Source organism: Rhizophagus irregularis, chromosome 7 (assembly GCF_026210795.1).
Source record: "Rhizophagus irregularis chromosome 7, complete sequence".
NCBI lineage: Eukaryota > Fungi > Glomeromycota > Glomeromycetes > Glomerales > Glomeraceae > Rhizophagus > Rhizophagus irregularis.
This window is the reverse complement of record NC_089435.1, coordinates 3,734,943-3,754,083: the sequence shown is the minus strand read 5'-3', so window position 1 is coordinate 3,754,083 and position 19,141 is coordinate 3,734,943. Positions and strand designations below refer to the sequence as shown.

At 27.2% G+C, this 19,141-nt stretch overlaps 5 protein-coding genes across 6 annotated transcripts; 3 read left to right on the top strand and 2 right to left on the bottom strand.

The window, feature by feature from the left end:
• Window positions 1-3,529: 3,529 nt before the first annotated feature.
• Window positions 3,530-6,799, bottom strand: OCT59_027578 (uncharacterized protein; the record flags this gene model as incomplete). Of its 2 annotated transcripts, XM_066137087.1 has the most annotated exons (4): window positions 3,530-5,073; window positions 5,858-5,863; window positions 6,038-6,149; window positions 6,238-6,799. In XM_066137087.1, 4 exons carry the CDS (start codon window positions 6,797-6,799, stop codon window positions 3,885-3,887), a joined length of 1,869 nt encoding a protein of 622 aa, XP_065993509.1. In that variant the 3' UTR covers window positions 3,530-3,884. The 2 variants fall into 2 exon arrangements, with proteins under 2 accessions (XP_065993509.1, XP_025174873.2); XM_025326683.2 differs by lacking the exons at window positions 5,858-5,863; window positions 6,038-6,149; window positions 6,238-6,799 and adding an exon at window positions 5,180-5,190.
• A 692-nt stretch (window positions 6,800-7,491) lies between these two features.
• OCT59_027577 (uncharacterized protein) lies at window positions 7,492-9,026 on the top strand. The gene is made up of 5 exons (XM_025318961.2): window positions 7,492-7,625; window positions 7,725-7,855; window positions 8,001-8,112; window positions 8,200-8,313; window positions 8,402-9,026. The coding sequence occupies exons 1-5, from the start codon at window positions 7,587-7,589 to the stop codon at window positions 8,957-8,959; spliced, it is 954 nt and encodes a 317-aa protein (XP_025174870.1). The 5' UTR covers window positions 7,492-7,586; the 3' UTR covers window positions 8,960-9,026.
• Window positions 9,027-11,584: 2,558 nt separating this feature from the next.
• On the top strand, window positions 11,585-12,851 carry OCT59_027576 (uncharacterized protein). The gene has a single exon (XM_025318960.2). The coding sequence runs from the start codon at window positions 11,635-11,637 to the stop codon at window positions 12,766-12,768; it is 1,134 nt and encodes a 377-aa protein (XP_025174869.2). The 5' UTR covers window positions 11,585-11,634; the 3' UTR covers window positions 12,769-12,851.
• A 589-nt stretch (window positions 12,852-13,440) lies between these two features.
• OCT59_027575 (uncharacterized protein) lies at window positions 13,441-14,103 on the top strand (the record flags this gene model as incomplete). The annotated part of the gene is made up of 1 exon (XM_025318959.2): window positions 13,441-14,103. The coding sequence occupies one exon, from the start codon at window positions 13,441-13,443 to the stop codon at window positions 14,101-14,103; it is 663 nt and encodes a 220-aa protein (XP_025174868.1).
• A 3,629-nt stretch (window positions 14,104-17,732) lies between these two features.
• OCT59_027574 (uncharacterized protein) lies at window positions 17,733-18,471 on the bottom strand (the record flags this gene model as incomplete). Its single annotated transcript, XM_025333169.2, has 3 exons — window positions 17,733-17,910; window positions 17,985-18,163; window positions 18,238-18,471. 3 exons carry the CDS (start codon window positions 18,469-18,471, stop codon window positions 17,733-17,735), a joined length of 591 nt encoding a protein of 196 aa, XP_025174867.1.
• Between the last annotated feature and the right edge of the window lie 670 nt (window positions 18,472-19,141).

Sequence of the window (19,141 nt, the reverse complement as noted above, 5' to 3'; positions counted from 1 at the left end):
ATTTTATCTTAGTTACCTCTCCCACCAAGTGAACCAGCTGGTAAAATCACAACTTTTAAAATAAAGATTAAATTTAAGGAAGAATTTAGTTTGCAACATATAAAGGATTTTATGGAGTCAAAGCAAGCATGGAACAAAAATGTTCAAACTTGTATGAACGCGCTCAACGCTTACCTAAATTACAAAGTGCGTACAAACTATGTATCTCTTGGAAGAGGAATTTATGCTTCTAATAATAATAGAGTTATTTTGAGTGGTGGTGCTGAGTTAAGACAAGGACATTGCCAATCTTTGAGAGTAGGATGGAGTGAGTTTTTATTTTTATTTTATAATTTTGAAATTTTTTTTTTTATCTATTATTGTTTTACTAAATCATCGTTATAAATCGTTATAAATAATATTTATAGACGATCTTACTGTTAATGTTGATGTATGTTCTGGTATTTTTTGTCCACCTGGAAACGTTGTAGATATTGCTGCTGGTATCCTAAATCGTAGAAAAGATGATCTAAGACGTGGAATCGATGATAGAGACAGAAGGATGTTAGCTAAGGTATATTAAAATTTTTTTGTACCAAAAAAAATTCTATTTACATATAATCAAACATTATTCATTGTTTAAATAGGCATTAAAAACCCTTAGAATTCGTGTCCTACATCGTGGTGATAATAAAAGGTCCATATACTCAATTGATGATTTATCAAAAGATTCTGCAGATAATATCAAATTTAGAGATGAAGAAGAAAGGGAAACTTCAGTTACCCAGTTCTTCGCAAAGAAATATGGAATGAGACTTGCATTTGGAAGTCTTCCTTGTATTAAAGTTAGTAAAAATTGTTTTCCTTTAGAGGTCTGCGAGATATTACCAGGTTTGTAATACAAGATTAATTCGATGTGGTTTTTTTTTTTAATCTATGCATCATGTTACTTACAAATACAATCTTTTTAGACCAACCTTTCAAAGGTGATATTACTGATAATGGTCGCGCTGATATGATAAAATTCACATGTGTAAAACCTCGTGAACGTTTTCAATCAATCAGAGATGCTATTCACAACGTTTTTCGTTATGGTCAAGATGAAAACTTGAGATCAATTAATATGGGCGTTGATACTGAAATGATAGTAGTTGAAGGTAAGGATTTATTATCGTTTATGTTGTGCTTTATGGTAAAAAGTGTTTAAAGTTATTTAATGAGTTAAATCTTTCATAGGCCGTGTTCTTCCTCCTGTATCAATATCATTCAATAAAGATAGAGGTCAGCAAAATCAAAAAGTAGATACAGGACGTTGGAATTTCGTTAGTCAAGTAATTCAGGATGTAAGTTAAATAATAATAATATTAATAACAAATCGAGAAATTTTTTTTTTGATGATCTTTATTTTCCTTCGAATATAAATTAGGGCAAGAAGTTAACTAATTGGTCTATACTAGCGTTGTCAGGTGATCATCAGAATGCAATTGCACAATTTGGGAGGCAATTAACTGAAACTTTAAACAAGAAAGGAATGGTAAAGATTTTACAAAACTTTTGTTTTAGCAAATTATTATAGAAAATGATTTTTAATCCTCCCTTTTTTATCTTTTAAAGAATATTGTTAATCAGCCAGCAGTGGTCATTTTTAATCAACATGGGGATATTAAGAGGGTAAATAATTAATATTTTCTTTAAATTTAAATTTCATATTGATAGTAAATATTAATATTTTACACATATATAATAATTTTTATTTATCAATTTTATAGGGATTAACACAGGCTGCTGAAAGAGCTAGAATGAATAAAGATGAGCCGGTTCAATTGGTCCTAGTTGTAATGAGAGAACGATCTCGTTTATATAGTGATATTAAGCGCATTGCAGAAACTGAATTGTCTATTCGTACTCAATGCGTTTTGAACAAGAATATTAGAAAACCAAAAGGATTCGAACAATTTTGTGTAAATGTTGGTTTAAAAATAAATGCAAAGCTTGGAGGTAGGAATTATTCGTTATCGACTGGACAAATAGATTTTGTATCTTCTGTACCTGTAAGTATGAATTTATAATTACGCTTATTTCTCATATTATCGTATTTGCATTAATTTTTATTATCTTCATTATAATATTTAGACAATGATTTTTGGTGCAGATGTTTATCACTCGGGAGTCCATGAACAACATATGCCTAGTATCGCATCAGTTTGTGCTTCCATGGATGCGGCTGCAACTATTTATAGCGGTCGATATAGTATGAATAAAGAGCCACGTAATGAGACCATTGAGGAGCTAGATCTTATGGTTATTGATTTACTAAAAGCTTTTCGAGCTAAAAATGGTCGTCTCCCTCAAAGAATTTTATTTTATCGTGATGGGGTCAGCGAGGGACAATTTCGCAAGGTTATGGAGGTAGAAGTAGATATGTTGAGAAAGGCCTTTAAAGGAGGATATGGTGACAATCCACCAAAATTGACTTTCATTATTGTACAAAAAAGACATCATACTAGGTAATCTTTTACGCTATTATATGTTTTATGCTATTATATGTTTTATTTTTGAATAATTTCTTAAAACATTTTTTTTTATAAATATTAGATTTGAGCCAACTAATCAACGTGACAGTGATCGTGGTAATTGCAGACCAGGAACGGTTGTTGATACAGGAATTGTGGTGAAACAAGAGTTTGACTTTTGTAAGTTATTATTTATTATATTGTCAAGCACGATTCATTGATATGATATTAAGTTATTAATTATGTAAATTATGTATTTTCACATAGTCCTTCAATCCCATGCCAGTCTTCTGGGTACTGGACGTCCTACACATTATCGCGTATTGGTCGACGATAATAAATTTAAAGCCGATGATTTTCAATCATTAACTAATAAATTATGTTATTTAAATGCAAGGTTTGTTATATAATTTTAAATTTCCACTCCATATGTTTTAATTATTTCCGCTCCATGTTTTAATTATTTTTAATATTCAGATGCACGTCGTCTATATCTATTGTAACACCTGCTTATTATGCACATCTAATTTGTAATCGTGCAAGACATTATACCGTTTGGCAAGGCGAATCATCATCAGAAGGTTCTGCTACTTGCGCAAGTGTGAGCAAGCCATTAACAAATCTTATGTATTTTCTTTAATAATGATAATATAATTAATACACTAGTCTTAAATTCCATTTAATTTTATCAAAAGTATGTATAACTTAAAAAACAAGAACATTAGATTATTATTATATAGGATTATATATATTAGATTATATAGGATTATATATGTAAAGATATAGATTTTGTTATCATATATAATATCTTATCTTAATAAAAATATTTTTTATATAAAGTATATTTATTTATTTATATGTAGATCATGTATAAATGTATTGGACCGGGTACCGGATGTTCCAGATCTAGCCCCCTACATCCAGAACAAGTAAACCCATTACTTTTTTGAACTGTACAACTTACGTAAACACAGGTTATGCGTTTTACGACAAAATAATAATTAGAGTTTTACATTTCAGTCTCATTTTGATTATGGGAAAAATTGGACCAAGAAAAAAAAAAACTAATAAATAATAAACAAGTGAAATATTTTGAGATGATCAACCGGAACGTTTAATCGGTTTAATTCCACATTAAGAAAAGTAACTTATTCGATTTAAACAATCTTGGGAATTTCTTATTATTTTATTTATTATTTATTATTTATTTAGATTTTAAAGGGAAAAGATATAATTATTATAATGGCTTTTTAAAAAAATTCCGTTTTTTTTTTTAAAGTTTATATATAAAGTTTATTGACATTTAAAAAATTCCAAGATTACATGATTAAGTGATAATTATTACGATAACAACAATAATAAAAAAAAAATAAAAAAAAAATAAAAAAAGAATCATTCTCTTTTAATAATTTGAAAAACTTCATAATCTTCAATATCAAAATTTTTTGGTTCAATAATTTTACCATTATAATAATTACAATCACTATCACAATTTATAGCCAAATTATTAAAATTAGGCATCCATAAATCACGATAACCAAAACAAGGACCTCTCATATTAGCACAAAATACTGCCATATTTACATTTTCAGGTTTTATTCTACATAATTTTGAAGATTCTCTTAAATTATTTTCTCCGTCACCTAAAGAAAAAATAAAACTATCTTGTGATTTCATCCAAGAACCAAAAAATCCACCTTTCCAACTAATAGGATTATAACCTCCAATAATTTCTCTTGTACCAAAAACTTTAATAATAATAACTGTAGCATTTTTATTATCACATAATTTATGAAAAGTACTTGCACTAAAATCATCTCTACTACCACGTAAAAGTATTTTAAAATCATAAATAGGAAGTCTTCTATAATCACGAATATTATTTTTATCTTCTTGATGATCTATCCAACGAGCTATATGAGCTACATGTTTTAATTTAATAATTTTTGAATCAAGTGGAAAAGAAGTAATTTCATTATTAATATTATTAATTAATGAATTATTGTTATAAGTTATTGATGAAATTTTTTTATGATTTAATAATAAAATTTCAAAAGGTTTCAATCTTGAAGGTAAATCTTTAATATTTATATGATTAAATCTAATATAAGGAACACAATTTTTTAAGGTTTCTGATAATTCTAAAAGATCATTTTGTGATAATAAAGAAGGATTGAAATTTGATGATGATTTAATATTAAAAGTATGAGCGATACCCCATTGAATTAAATAATCCCATAAATCAATTTCATCCATTTGAAGATCATCTCTTTTAAGAATTGAGATTAAAACAGATTCTTCTATAGCTGTAAAAGCTGTTGTACCAAATACTAATTCAGGATTTTCACAAATTATTTCCAAGCATAAATCTTGTAATTCTAAACAATTTTCAATACGAAAAATTGTATGATATAAAATTTGAAGAGGATGTTGTCTAATCCATTTATTATGTTTTTCGAAAAAATATTCTTTTACATGAGTAAATAATTCTAAAAGAATTAATTCATCTGATGCTGTCAATAAATCCAAGATAGTTGTTGGATGTTCTTGTTCAAGAGAAATGGTACCAGAATATAAATAACTATTATATAAAAATAAAAAATAATAAATAAAAAATAAAAATGAATGAAAATGAAAAAAAAAATCATTTTAAAAAAATTTTTTTTAAAAAAACATATCATGTATACCTTAATATCATTTCAAAAATTTTAGGGGAGATATTTGGTTTTTCAAAAATAATATTATTTCCTTCTTTCATAGCCCAATCTCTAGATAAAGCTGAATGAAAATAAGGAGACCTAGCACGTAAAATACAAGAATGTGCTTTAAAGTTCGAGTCTCCAACTTTAATAATAACATTATAATCCTCAGCATTAAAAAGTAATTTGGTAAAATCGGTTGATAAGGATTTTAAAAATTTTGTAGATGTTGTAGTAGACATTTTGTAATAAAAAAAAATTTCAAGGGAAATAAAAATAATCTTTTATTTATATACGAGATGTATGGTATCTATCAGTTTGATCTCACGAGTAATCAAATAAGCTGTTCATTTTTCCACGTTACATAATTGTTTATAAAATATAAACAGCCACATAAATAATCATTTTAAAAAAAGATGCAAGGGTCTATAAATTACAAGGGAATAGGTGTAACTATTATTATATGTATAAAAAATGATTCGATGAATGAATACCTATTTTTACATTGTTCTTTTTAAGAAAAAATTTTCATTCGAAAGGATTATGCGGGGTAAAAATACTCGCCTTTTTTATTTGCGCCAAAAAAAGATTTCTAAGGTTAGATCAAATATCATTTATAAAAATTTATTAACTATTTAAATTATTTTTTTTTTTCTTGCAACAAACCTATGGCTGATCATACAAGATTTATAATTATTAATCTCTTCATTAATCAAATCCAAGTAAGAATCAATATTTTGTTTTTTAGGAATCTTAATCATATTAGCAAATATTTTTAATAATGAATAATAAGTTTTTAATCCCATTTCACTTAATTTACCACCCCATTCACCCATAGGTACATACATTACTGTATGTTTTATATCTTCATTTTTAAAACTTCCAGAATTTATTAAAAATTCTTTCATTAACTTTATGATGGTTGGATTATAACCTTCTGATCGTAATTCTTCATGAACTTTTTTATGAAATAAAAAAAAAAGAAAAAAATGAGGAATCATTTCAAAAAAATAATTATATACAGTATATAACGCGAATCATTTTACCTCTATCAAAAAATTCTTGAACATTTGGACCACGATTTGAAACAGTGATTTCATTTTCCATAATTTCTAGATACCCTCCGGGTCGTAAAACTCTCGCAAGTTCATTTATCAATTTATCTTGCCATACATCAGGTTTTAAACTTAATGACATGAATCTTAAATGTATATAATCAAATGAATTTGAACGAAATGGTAACCCTTCTAATATATCATTTATCAAAAATACTATATTTCTTGGTTTTTCATGTGGAAATATTGGTAAGATTTCAACCCCAAAATATAAATTTAATGGAAAATCTGTTGACATATCACAAGTCCATGTACCTGTCCCACTTCCTACATCAAGAATCATTAATCCTCCATTTTTTAACATTTCTTTAATCGGTGCATTAAAATTTCCTTTCCATTGGTCTCTATAAAAATGATGTAAAATTTGTAATCTATCTATAGTTTCATCATCATTATTATTAAATAAAGATTTGTGTTGATTTTTATTACGATTATTACGATTATTACGATTATTACGATTGTATTTTTTTATTTTTGTTATCGTATTTCCCATTTTTATTTTTTATTTTTTATTTTTTTTTTTTTAATTTTTTTTTCCTTTTTTCCTTTTTTTATTTTTATTTTTATTTTTATTTTTTTTTCTTGTTATTAAAAATTAAAATAACAAAAGTAAGAGAAAAAAAATTTTTTTTTTTTATATTTCAAGAAATTTCATTATTTAAATAAAGTTTATGATTTAAATTATTGGCTTACATGACTTGCATTAAACTTTCCATGTGTTACGGGTTGTGATTATTTTTAGTAAATAATTAATCATTTTATTTCCCCTCTGGTTGGTTGATGATATTATTTTTCCGAATATAAGCGTACGTAATTAACAAGAATAATATCTAACGTGTTCTTTGATGTTCTGGAGTGATTTTTGGGATTGAACGAAATCGGAATTAACTTTGATAGGTTTAAATATGATTAACATGCATGGAATTTCACGTGTACAAATAATTTTAATAACACGAAGTCATATCATTATAAAATGTTACGTACATCAGTTACTTGAATTACTCTTTTCAGATGTAAATGGGAAGACTAAAATGATGTTAAATTAAATCTTAGCCAACTTGGCCAAAATTAAAGGATTTAACTTTTTTTGATATTTTTTGATCAATTTATCCAATGTTACACTACGTCGGGTTATTACATTCCATGATAACCATGATAATCAATACGGCGTAAATCTTTAATCACATGGAGAATATTTTTTTTCTTTCTCCTTAACTGGATAAAAACATAAAAATTAATATATATATTTATATATAATATTGAAAAGTTTCTAATAAAACATGTTGAAATTTCGTACTCAAGGATATAATGGATATTCGGTATATTTATATGATATTTTTTATATATATCATTCAGTTAATAATCATAATTTATTTAATTTATTTTAATTAAAATATTTTTTTTTATTTATTGAAAAGTTACAATTTAGTCCATTTTTTGAAAATAAAATAGCATGTGCTACATCAGCAAATTTCGGGTTGGTTGGTAATGGAAAATTATTCGTTTTAAATACTGGAGTTGGACCTAGTGGTATTGAAGTTGAAAGAATGTAAGAATGTAATATAATATAAAAATATAATTTAATTTTTTTAAAAAAATTTATATATATATATATATATATATATAAAGAATGATCCTATCATAATCTTGTATCATTAATTGTTCCTAACAAAAAAATTAAAAATTTTTTTTAGTTATGATACACAAGACGGATTATATGATTGTTCGTGGAGTGAAATTAATGACAATCAAATAGTAACAGCAAGTGGTGATGGATCTATAAAATTATGGGATATCACATTAACAGTTTAGTATTTCAGTGGTGCTGTATCTTTTTGATGTATATATTTTATATATTTATTATTAATTTTATTTATTTTTTCTTTCTCCTAGGAATTTCCAATTCAAAATTGGCATGAACATAATAGAGAAGTATTTTCGGTACAATGGAATTTAATTAAAAAGGATACTTTTGTTAGCGGTTCATGGGATCATTCAATAAAATTGGTAAATATATTAAATATATAAAAATAGTTCAAATTATGTTAATATTATGATATATTTAATTTAATTTTTTTTTTTTTAAAAAAAAAAGTGGACGCCAGATAGACCGCAATCATTGACAACATTTAATGTGGAACATACAAATTGTGTATATAATACAATATGGTCACCTTATAATCCAGATTTATTTGGTTCAGCATCAGGAGATCAAACTATAAAGATTTGGGATATAAAACTTCCTCATTCAATACAAACAATAATTGCACATCCAGGATTTGAAGTTCTTTCAATGGATTGGAATAAATATCAAGAAAATATGATAATAACTGGTTCAACTGATAAAACTATTAAAGTATGGGATTTAAGAAGAACTGATCATGAATTATTATGTTTAAGAGGTCATGAATATGCTGTAAGAAGAGTAAAATGTTCTCCACATAATAGTAATATAATTGCTAGTGCAAGTTATGATATGACTATGAGATTATGGGATATTTCAAGACAAAGTAATCCTTTAATAGAAGTTTATGATGGTCATACTGAATTTGTATTAGGTTTAGATTATAATTTATATATTGAAGGTCAAATTGCTACTTGTGCTTGGGACGAGAATATTCATATTTTTCAACCTCCCGCTTTATCGGGTTAAGATTAATCCTTCCTGAGGCAGAAGGTAAATAATATAATTATTTTAAATTTCATTTTAAAATGTATAAATGTGGCAACAAAGATCTTTGTTTAATCCAAGTTCAAATTTTGTATCCAATTGGATAAGTTTCAAGTTGCAACAAACTATTATTTTGTTTAATTTTTTTTTTTTAAAAAAAACACATTGGTTACTTTATAATACATAATTTGTTTTTAAAGGAATATTATTAATTAATTACTCAAACATCTAGGTTTTCCAAATTTTTCAGCAAAAATACTTGAAGCTTTCCAATTTATTCCTCTTGCCTGGATGTGGTAAATTGTTGAATATTTATCAACATTAAAATTATTCGAATATTCAAATTTTTCTTAATCATTTAACATAATATTTTAAATTTTTAATCCGTTTAGATATTTTTGGTTTCAGATTTCAGATAATTATTATTAATATTATTAATTACACCAAATACCAGTAATATTAGATTTTTTTTTTTATTCCCAAATGTATCATTAATATTATTTAAACTTCAACTTATGTATGAAGTTTATAATATAACCAATCCGATCAAGCATGTTCGATAAATTACTGTAAATAAATATTAAAATATTGTAAATGTTTTCCTTTTTAGAATATTATTGCCCTATCCTTACTAACATTTCCCGAATTGAGAATGAAAAAAGTTTTTTTTTTCTCCCTGATAATTGTTGCCTTTTTGAGTTCACATGGCTTATTCGCGTATTTGTATATGTTGTCAAGTATAATTATCTAAGGAGTTGTATCAGACCCGGATTGATCGCAAATTTGCATGCAGTTAGCTGTCGGTCATACCGATCTTTCTATGTGTATAAGTTAATCATATGGATTAATATAGCCAATCCGATCAATCAATTGTACTACAACCTAATTGGTTGTGCATTCTTTCGGTCAATCCGATTCGATACGATCTAGAATTTAACAGGGTTCATGTTGTTCATGTTACTCGCAAGCGTTTATGATCAAATACTAATATTGATTGGCCAATCCCGCAAATCACTACGCAGTACGCAGCATGATTAAAGTAAGATAAGCATGATAAAAGTGTGACATTAGTTAAACTTTAATATTAACAAATAAAATTTCAATAAAATTCAACCTTATTTCTTTTTACTTTTTAAGTTTATGCAAAGTACTAAAAAAAATAATAAGAGATTCTTTATTTAGGATATATTAAAAAAAAAATTATAATCATGATTAATAAATATATTTCTTTTTTGCATAAAATAATTAAAGAGTAAATATTACACAACAGATAATATGACGCGTAATTAATATATTAATTTCATAGTTCCCATGAAATAACTATTATTATTTATATTACTGACCTACCAACCAAAGTGATGTTGTATTATCGTATTATCGTTGGATAGATGGAACATTCAATCTTATGTGATTCTAGAGATGGAATTCATGGACAAAAAAAAAAAATTAAATAAATGCATTTTATTTATTTTAACCGATTCTTTATTTTTAACCAATTCTCTTATTTTAATCGATTCTTTTCTTTCAGGATAACGAACATTTTATTTCATCGATATCAAGTATGTAATATTGGCGTTTTTAATTACCATTAACCTTCAATTCTCGATAAGTAGTAACGGTAGATACATAAATATTGTTCGTAATTTATGTGATCGATCAATTAGAAATCTTGGAAATCCCGTTCGGAACTTCGGGAACGCTTACTTTTTTTTAAAAAATCTTTTAACCAATTTTATTAATAATATTGTTAATTTAATATTATAGTTTATAAATTAAATTTGATAAATATTGTAATTACGGTATATGATTTAACTTTATTTGAATCAACAATATATAGTATTGTAATACCGGAATAAAAATTTTGCTAATTTAAGTAAAGAAAGAAAATTGAATTTGATATTTTTTCAATTTGATATATGCGTCATAATGATAGCACGGACACATGAGAAACAGTTGAAACACGATCACGTACGAAGCTTTAAGTAACAACTTTTTTTAATCGAATATCTCCAATTTAAGGGATTATATGTCCTTTGTAGCACGTGATACAATCTTATTCCCGCAGTTGAACAAACAGCCTCATTTTTATACTAGGCAAAATTCGTAACATTCATTGATTATTTAAGTTTAAATCTTGTATCACTGAATTTTTTCTTTTTTTCTTTTTTTTTTAAAAAAAGGGTTTAAAATTTAAACGTACAATCACCCCACAAAACAATTCCTTCAATAGAAATACGTTTAGTATGAGCTTACGTCATCTTTTTTTTTTTTAGAAGATCGATAATCTTTTCTTATTCGATCAAATTTTGTGTCCCTCAATTTTCAATTTATAAATGATTGTTTAAAAGAGGGAACCCATTGTAAATGATTAAAGAGGGAACTCATTTTTTTTTCTTTATCCCTTGTGAGAAAAAAAAACTGTAAAAATCACATTTTTTTGGTGACACAACGTCACAACGATCATTTACGTCATTATGTCATAAATTTGATATCACTATGCCCTCAAAAAAATAAATTTTTGTACCCATCAGTTTTCATTTATTTTTCGGTATAAAATCCATTTTTCTTTTCGTTTCTAAAAAAAAAAAATCAATTTTTCATTTTTTATAAAATAATTTTTCATTAAAAAAAAATAATAATAATTTTTTTAAAAAAAAATGAAGGCAAACGTTCGAACAAATGCTGAAAGAGAAACTTTAGCTAGGTTAGGTGAACTCGTAACATCATTATCACCACCACCTGAAGAAACCAATTCATATAAAAATGGTGGGAATATAAATAAAGATGATGTTGATATGGATGAAATTGATGATGAACTTTTCGCTTTACCTCAACAATTCTCTAAAGGAAAATATATTTCAACTGATTATGTAGATTCTTCACTTATATCACCTCCATTAAGCGCTTTTGATATAGATGAAGAAGATGAACGTAAAGATATATTACAAGATTTTAATAATCGTGATAAGAAAGTACAAGAATTAATTACTCTTAATAAACAAGATTTTGAAAAGATTAAACAATCTTTTAATTCTTCTGAAGAAGAATGGCAAAGATTTTTAAGAGTTCTTTACGCAAAAAATGAAATTGTACCTGATAGAGAATGGCTTGATACTTTATGTGAATTCATAAATCCTACGAATCCTCTTCTTTCAAAATTTGAAGAATTAATAATTGGTAGTCCACAGATTGAAATTGATAACGAAGAAGAAATTTCTTATGGAGTTGCAACAGATCAAACATCAGAGATTGATGATGATACATACTCTCTTTCATATAATTCAGCGACTACGGGTAGTAGAAGAGAATCAAGAGATGAAAGTTTCTTAAGATTTCAAGAAGTTGATATAATAATGATACGAAATTATCCAGAAAAATTAATAAATTTTGAAAATACGTACTCAGATTTTTTTACGAACGTAAGAAATTGTTTTGGACAAGAATGTCGTAGATTTGTAAATCATTTACAAGAAAATTATAATAAAAATTCCGATGATGATTATATCATGGAATATAATGGAGATAACGAAAATTTTATTATGGAAGGATTAAGGGTAAATGTTGGAGATCATAGACAAGCTTGTGAAGATTCTGAATTATATGAACGTTTTGTTCAAATATTACATACTCCAAGACGTATGATGCCAGATGATTTATGGGAGGAAACAATTTATGAATGTTTAAATGATTGGCCACATTTAATAGATCAACTTAAAGATATAATTGCGTATGAAGTATCTAATGAAAATATAAAAGGATATGATGACTCTCAAAATGTAGTAATTATGTAATTATTCTACCTAAATAATTTTTATTTATTCCCTTATAAAGATCTAATAATAAAGTTAAACCTTGTATAATGTTTTGTATGGATATTTACACGTCTCTACTATAAATTGGTGAGTAAGGAAGTAAAACAATCATGATGTCCCATAATCCATCTTTTTTCCGTAAAAGGCTCATATTTCCGGAATTAATAACCTTATATCGCGGAATTTATCGAATTATTTGGATCCGTGAAAGGCTCATTTTTACGGAGTTTTTACAGAAATAACGAATAAAAATTTTTTCTAATAAATCAATATTCGATATCGAACTAAAATTATATAAACTATTGGTTCGTAAAATAATTATTAATTTTTTTCTTCCGATTCGTTCGATTATGATTTATGCAAACTGACCTGATTCTTGGCACAATAGTGAAAAACTGAACTTGTAAAAATGAAGTGTTACAAAACCCCTCCGAAATTTAAAATCCATTTTTGGTAAATGATAGGTAGATTATAATTGAATTTGAAACGTGATTTTGGAAGAAATAATTTCCGTTAAATCAGAAAATTCTTGAAGAAAAATGAATATTTGGTCTTTTTTTTTAAATAAAAAAAAAAAAATCAAAATATTGTTCGTTTCAATAAATTTATTTTTTTTTTATTTAAAAAAAAAAAATATCCAATATACTCAATATGTCTAAGAAACAAAAAAATCAATTATTATTTATCGTTAATTCTAATAATAACATAAAACATGACCAAAATAATGTTAGTGATAATAACTTGAATAATATTTTTGTTGATATTAGACCATCTTTTCCTCCAAATTTAACAACAAATGATCTAATTAAAAACGCTGTTAAATCCAATACCAATAGACCAAAAACTTTTCCAAATGCTTTTATCGCATATAGAATGGCATTAATTAAAGAATGTCGTAATAAAAATTGGAAATTACCTTCAATGGGAGAATTTTCAAAGATTACGAGAAATTCCTGGAATACAGAATCTGAACATGTAAAAAATTTTTATGTTTCATTAGTTAAAGAAGCAAAATCCAATTACAAACAAAATAACCTTCAAATTGTATTGGATAAGCATATGAGCAATAACATGAATTATGTTCAAGAAAGTGGAGAAACTTATGATACAAATGTACGAATTCTTCCTACAATTTACAAGGAGAATTCACAAAACTTGGTTCAGAATACTTCTCATTATAACGTGAGGTTTATTGATAATAGTTCATTGATTGATTCTTCTTCCAATTCTGAAATGAATTCTGATCGTGAATATATTGAAATATTGGAACAAATAGTTGATAGCTTATTAAGAAGTAAAAATCGTTTTACTTGAACAAAATTATAAAAGACTTATGCAAAGATTTATGCAATTATGGCAATTATGATTTTTATATTGAGCACATTTAAGATTTTTTTAAAGATTTTTTTAAGCATTTTTTAAGCATTTTTTTTTACTTTTTTTTTAAGTTTATTTTAAGTTTATTTTATGATTAATATGTTTACCAACGAAATCTATAATAACTTTGCAAATTAGTAAGTGATTTTTGAAAGTATTATTATTATTATTAGTATTATTTCACTATGTATTCGTTAATCTAAAAGTTATTTATTATATTATAAGTACGTTATTATTTTATTATTTTTGAAAAAAATATATTTCTATTATTAACAATTTAACAATCATTAGATAAATTCTTTCCATAATACACCATTCTAGTTAGTTAGAAAAAATTTTTTATATAATAAATTATTTAAATAATTAAATTCATTTTTACTCTTATTGTAGCATATTAACTTTTTACAACTTTACTTCTGTTCTTAATTTTTTTTTTTTTTTTTTTTTTTTTATAGGAACGAATTTGGTTTTAACAGTTAACAAGCAACTATGATATAAAATTATTGAATTATTCACGGACGCGCAAAAGATCTTGGCTAATCAAGTTAAATCGATCGAGATGTAAATCATGAAATGGTTGATTGGTTAAACCATTTAAGAATGCGTAAGATGCGCATGTTGCCTTAAAGAAATTTTATAAACAGCATTTTTGAGAAGTGTAGTTAAATAATTATGTTAATGCGCACAATGCGCGTAAGATTTGTCATAAAAATGACATGATCCTATTACATTACCACAAGATGGGTAGTTCATTTATGCATAAACGTTCAGTCCAAACAAGGCAATCCCTTCAAAACACAATATATGATGTTATCAAGAAAACGGTCCCAGATGAGGTAACATCACACATGATTCGTAATAGGATCAGCACGACAAGGAAATCCGGTTTGCCAGGACATTTTCGGCAAGCACCGTCTCTAGTCTATCCAATGAAAAGATTGAATATATAGTTAATAAACTCCACAGCCTTCAGTAGTATAACATTTGTGTACATTTAAGATTTTCATTTTTCTTTCCAATGGAGAGGTTGGTTCCCGAAACATCGCACACAATCATAAACACGTGTCTATTTCTTTAGTGACATGGCGAAACCTTAAGATTTTTTGGTGTCCTTTCACCGCATAAGAAATTCAACACAATGTTATACATACTATATTTGTTTCTATCGATGAATATACAATCATAGAACAATGGTCCATATCATTGCGTTAATATCACTATTTGAGATGGCCAGCGAATAGGTAGCCAAACGTGTGTACAGTTATTTTTATCTTTTCACCTCTTTAGCTGAGCTAAATGCTTGAGAGCATTCCTTCGGAATGTATTCCCAGTTGAAATGGCGTTTTCGAAATAACAAAATACTGTGTGGATAAATATGTATGATCATAAAAACGTATGCCATTAATATTTTAGTGAATTACTCCGAAGAATCTCCACCACATATACAGTACATCATTGTGATACTATGCTATTTATGTTATCATTTATAATTTATAATTTTATCTTCGATCGTCCCGAGGAAATTAACAAATGGTCCCGTGAAGCCGTGATACTCTGAACAAATGTTTAGGGGATCATGTGAGCTTCGTTCAGTTTCACAAATACCATTCTGTCCAACAACCTTTAAAAGGATGAAAAAAATAGATTTGCTGTAAAAGAAAAAATCACATATACATGTATATCAAGAATTTCTCATATAATATATATATATATCAAAGATTTCTCTTTTAGAAAAAATAGCATACAGTTAGCCAATTTCTTCCCGTGCGGCGAAAGGAAAGGAAGTTTCAGTTTTTTCTGCATATAATAAAATTTCAAATGATGATAGAAAATTTGAGTAAAGAATCACTTAAATTTCTCACTATAATGATGTATTTTTTAATTCTTTTTCATTTAACGATGAATTCGTATACTATATCATACAAATAACAACCCAACCAGTAGATCGTAAAATGATGTATTTTAATAACTTAAAATATAATAAACAAATGATTCAATGTAGTTCTTAAATTATCTGTGAATTGATGGAAAGAAGTTCTCGAACGACTCGACATTACTTGGCCTTGTACATTTATAATGATTTATTTCGATCGAAGTATAAATTTCGAATAAAAAAATATTTCCTCTTTCCCGATTCCCTTTCCCTATATACAGTGTCTTTAGTCTTTGATTTATGATAAATAAAGCATTAAAAAAAAGTATAAAACTGTGTTTGATGATTTCTTTGTTTTATGTTCGCAATCTGTATAATCTGTCTGATTGTAAAAATAGAGTATTGTTTAGTTACATTCAATAAACGTCGTGGGTCTTAAGCATAAGAAATTTTACATATTGGACTACCCGATTGAAACTACATAATCGGAAATTTGTGTATAGCTACTCACGAAGAAATTAATAATTTATTTGATGTAAGTATTTTGATTTGTATTTACATGGATATACTGTATGAGCAATAGTACGTACTTAATTTTGCTATTATTTAAAAAAAGGTTGATCCTACTGTTACTCAAAATAATACTACAAAAATAAACTTCGTACTTGTGTTGATTTACAAGAATTTATTAAATTATATCATTGTTTAGTTCGAGAATATTCATTCCAGGTATGATTTACATTATATTTTCTTTGAAATTATTACTTTTACTTATATCGATATTGGCTATTTAAGATCAAAAAATGCGGGAAAATGAATGTGTAATTTGTGGTCCTATTGATTAAGGAGATTTTTAATCAATTACACTTCCACAAATATCAAGTGGTATGGTAATTTTATATTTTTTTAACAATTTTGGTTTTTCTTATCAGTTTATCAAAATTTTAATTTAGATCCCGATCACTATCAAGATTTCTATTCACTATATGGGCGTAATACTACTGAAATTAATCTTCCAAGTAAAAAAAAAAGTAACTTTGTATGTCAAGAGCTTGCATCAGATGATATTAGTTGCTGCAAGAGTTCGTGATTTTGCTCTTTGTACATCTTGCACAAAATTGCGCTGCATCTTCAGTAAATATGTATTAGGAGAATCCGATAGTGAAACATTGCAAATGGAAACGTTTGCATATACATGTGATTCGCCTACTGTTCCAGAAAATCATATTATATTGAAATTGTTGAAAATCGTGCAAAGGTCAAAGAGTCAACACGAAAGTCTAACACAAACGGAAAAAAATTTAGGGACATCATTGCCTTACATATTACGTTCTGCACTTTATTAATATACTACCAATATGTAACGTAAAGTTCACTTTACGTTCCATGCCTTTTGGGAAGTAATTTTGACTTTATTCACATATTGAATTAATAGTTATCTGAATTAGGAAATTTATACTACATATAGTAAAAAGACTACGCAAATTGCTTTTATTTATTCTAATGAATTATGAACGATCAAAAGCTAAAGATAGTATTTATACTTCTTTCGAAATCCTTATATTATTATATTCATGTTGTGGAGGCACGGGTGATGACGTATAATAACCATAGACTTATTTATCATCGACTAATTTTAATGTTGGAATCGATAGATATACACTTTTTGGTGTATAGACCTTCCATAGGGCTATCACTCTCCAAGGTCATAATCTTCAAGATCATCATCATCATATGGCATTCCCAGAACTTTTGAAAGAATTTTTGAGGTTTCATTAACAGCCCAATAAAAATCGTAATTAAGCTCTTGATGTAATTTTGTTGTTAAGTCTGAGAATTCCATCATGATTCTGCCCGCAACTAAGGCCTCCCTAAAAATATATAAAATTAAAAATAAAGGTAAATAGAAAAAACAAGAGGACAATTGACTTATTTTAATGGAGACTCTGAGAGATCGTATTTTGGTTCGAACTGATCTGGCCAGGTTTCAGCTCTACGTTGTTGATTAAGGAGACACACTGCATATTGTATGTCTCCGACAACTGAAGTATTCGGAATGGAGAGTACTTCCTGTCTAGCTTCAGCGTATGCCTTGGCACACTTGACGAGTGCTTGGCGATGTGTCTTAAAGGATGAAAGATCAAGCAGGATTAGATACGTGGCTTTCTTTGGTAACTGGGCAACTGAGAACTGCTTACCGCATCTTCTTCACTCCACGCTACTTTCTTTGGGTTCTTTTCTTTGAGTGTACGTTTGGAGACGCGTGTATTTTGGCTTTTTCCAGCTGCGAGTGGTTTGGATTTAACTTCTCTAGGTGCTTTACAGTTCCTCGCGAAATGTCCGGACTGTTTGCATTTACAGTAAACTTTATTGTTTTTATTGTTGTCATTTCTTCGTTCTATATTAGTTGCATTTGAAGAGCGTCTGAACATCTTGGCCACAGAATGAGAATGTAAAATAAAGATGGTTTACCCAATTAGCTACTTATATAGTGTTAGTCTCTGCACGTGATTAATGATGCCTAACCGTCACCGTTCACGTGACTGCCGCGTTATACTTTATCTCAGCATTTCAGCAACTTAATTTTTTTTTTGTGGTCTGATCTCTAATTGTCACCTGCATAAGATGTCATCCGAGTTACCATAAACATATAGCCGTCACGTGACGATTACTCTGAAAAGTTTAGCCTGGCAGATAAGAAGGTCTATCGTAGTTGGATTAACATCCCTGTGCATTATTCTTTAATAACAACATAACAATTGATCGCAATATTCGCAAATCTAAACGAAATTATTGAATTTCAAATGTTTTGAACATCATCTTTCACATAAATCTCTAAAACAAATACGTCATATTACAATAGATAATCAAATTAATTGGGAATTATCTCAGAATTGGCTTAATTATAATCCTTTTTACGCATGAATTATAGTCAACATATAGTATCAAGACATCGACACTAAATTTACCGACGTTAGATATTTTACATAGAAACTACTCGGATTTACTCAATAATTTGAAACTTTGTTTCTTCTGTGGATCTCATCCAGAAACTAATGAACACTTCCGGACTTGCCCTGAAATTTTACTGACCATTAAGGA

Bases quoted from the DNA above. Each gene is read 5' to 3' on its own strand.
- OCT59_027577 (XM_025318961.2), top strand. From the start codon at position 7,587: ATGTTGAAATTTCGTACTCAAGGATATAATGGATATTCG. The intron at 7,626-7,724 runs GTATATTTATAT...TTTATTGAAAAG, and splicing joins AAGGATATAATGGATATTCG to TTACAATTTAGTCCATTTTT. The intron at 8,113-8,199 runs GTTTAGTATTTC...TCTTTCTCCTAG, and splicing joins TATGGGATATCACATTAACA to GAATTTCCAATTCAAAATTG.
- OCT59_027576 (XM_025318960.2), top strand. From the start codon at position 11,635: ATGAAGGCAAACGTTCGAACAAATGCTGAAAGAGAAACTTTAGCTAGG.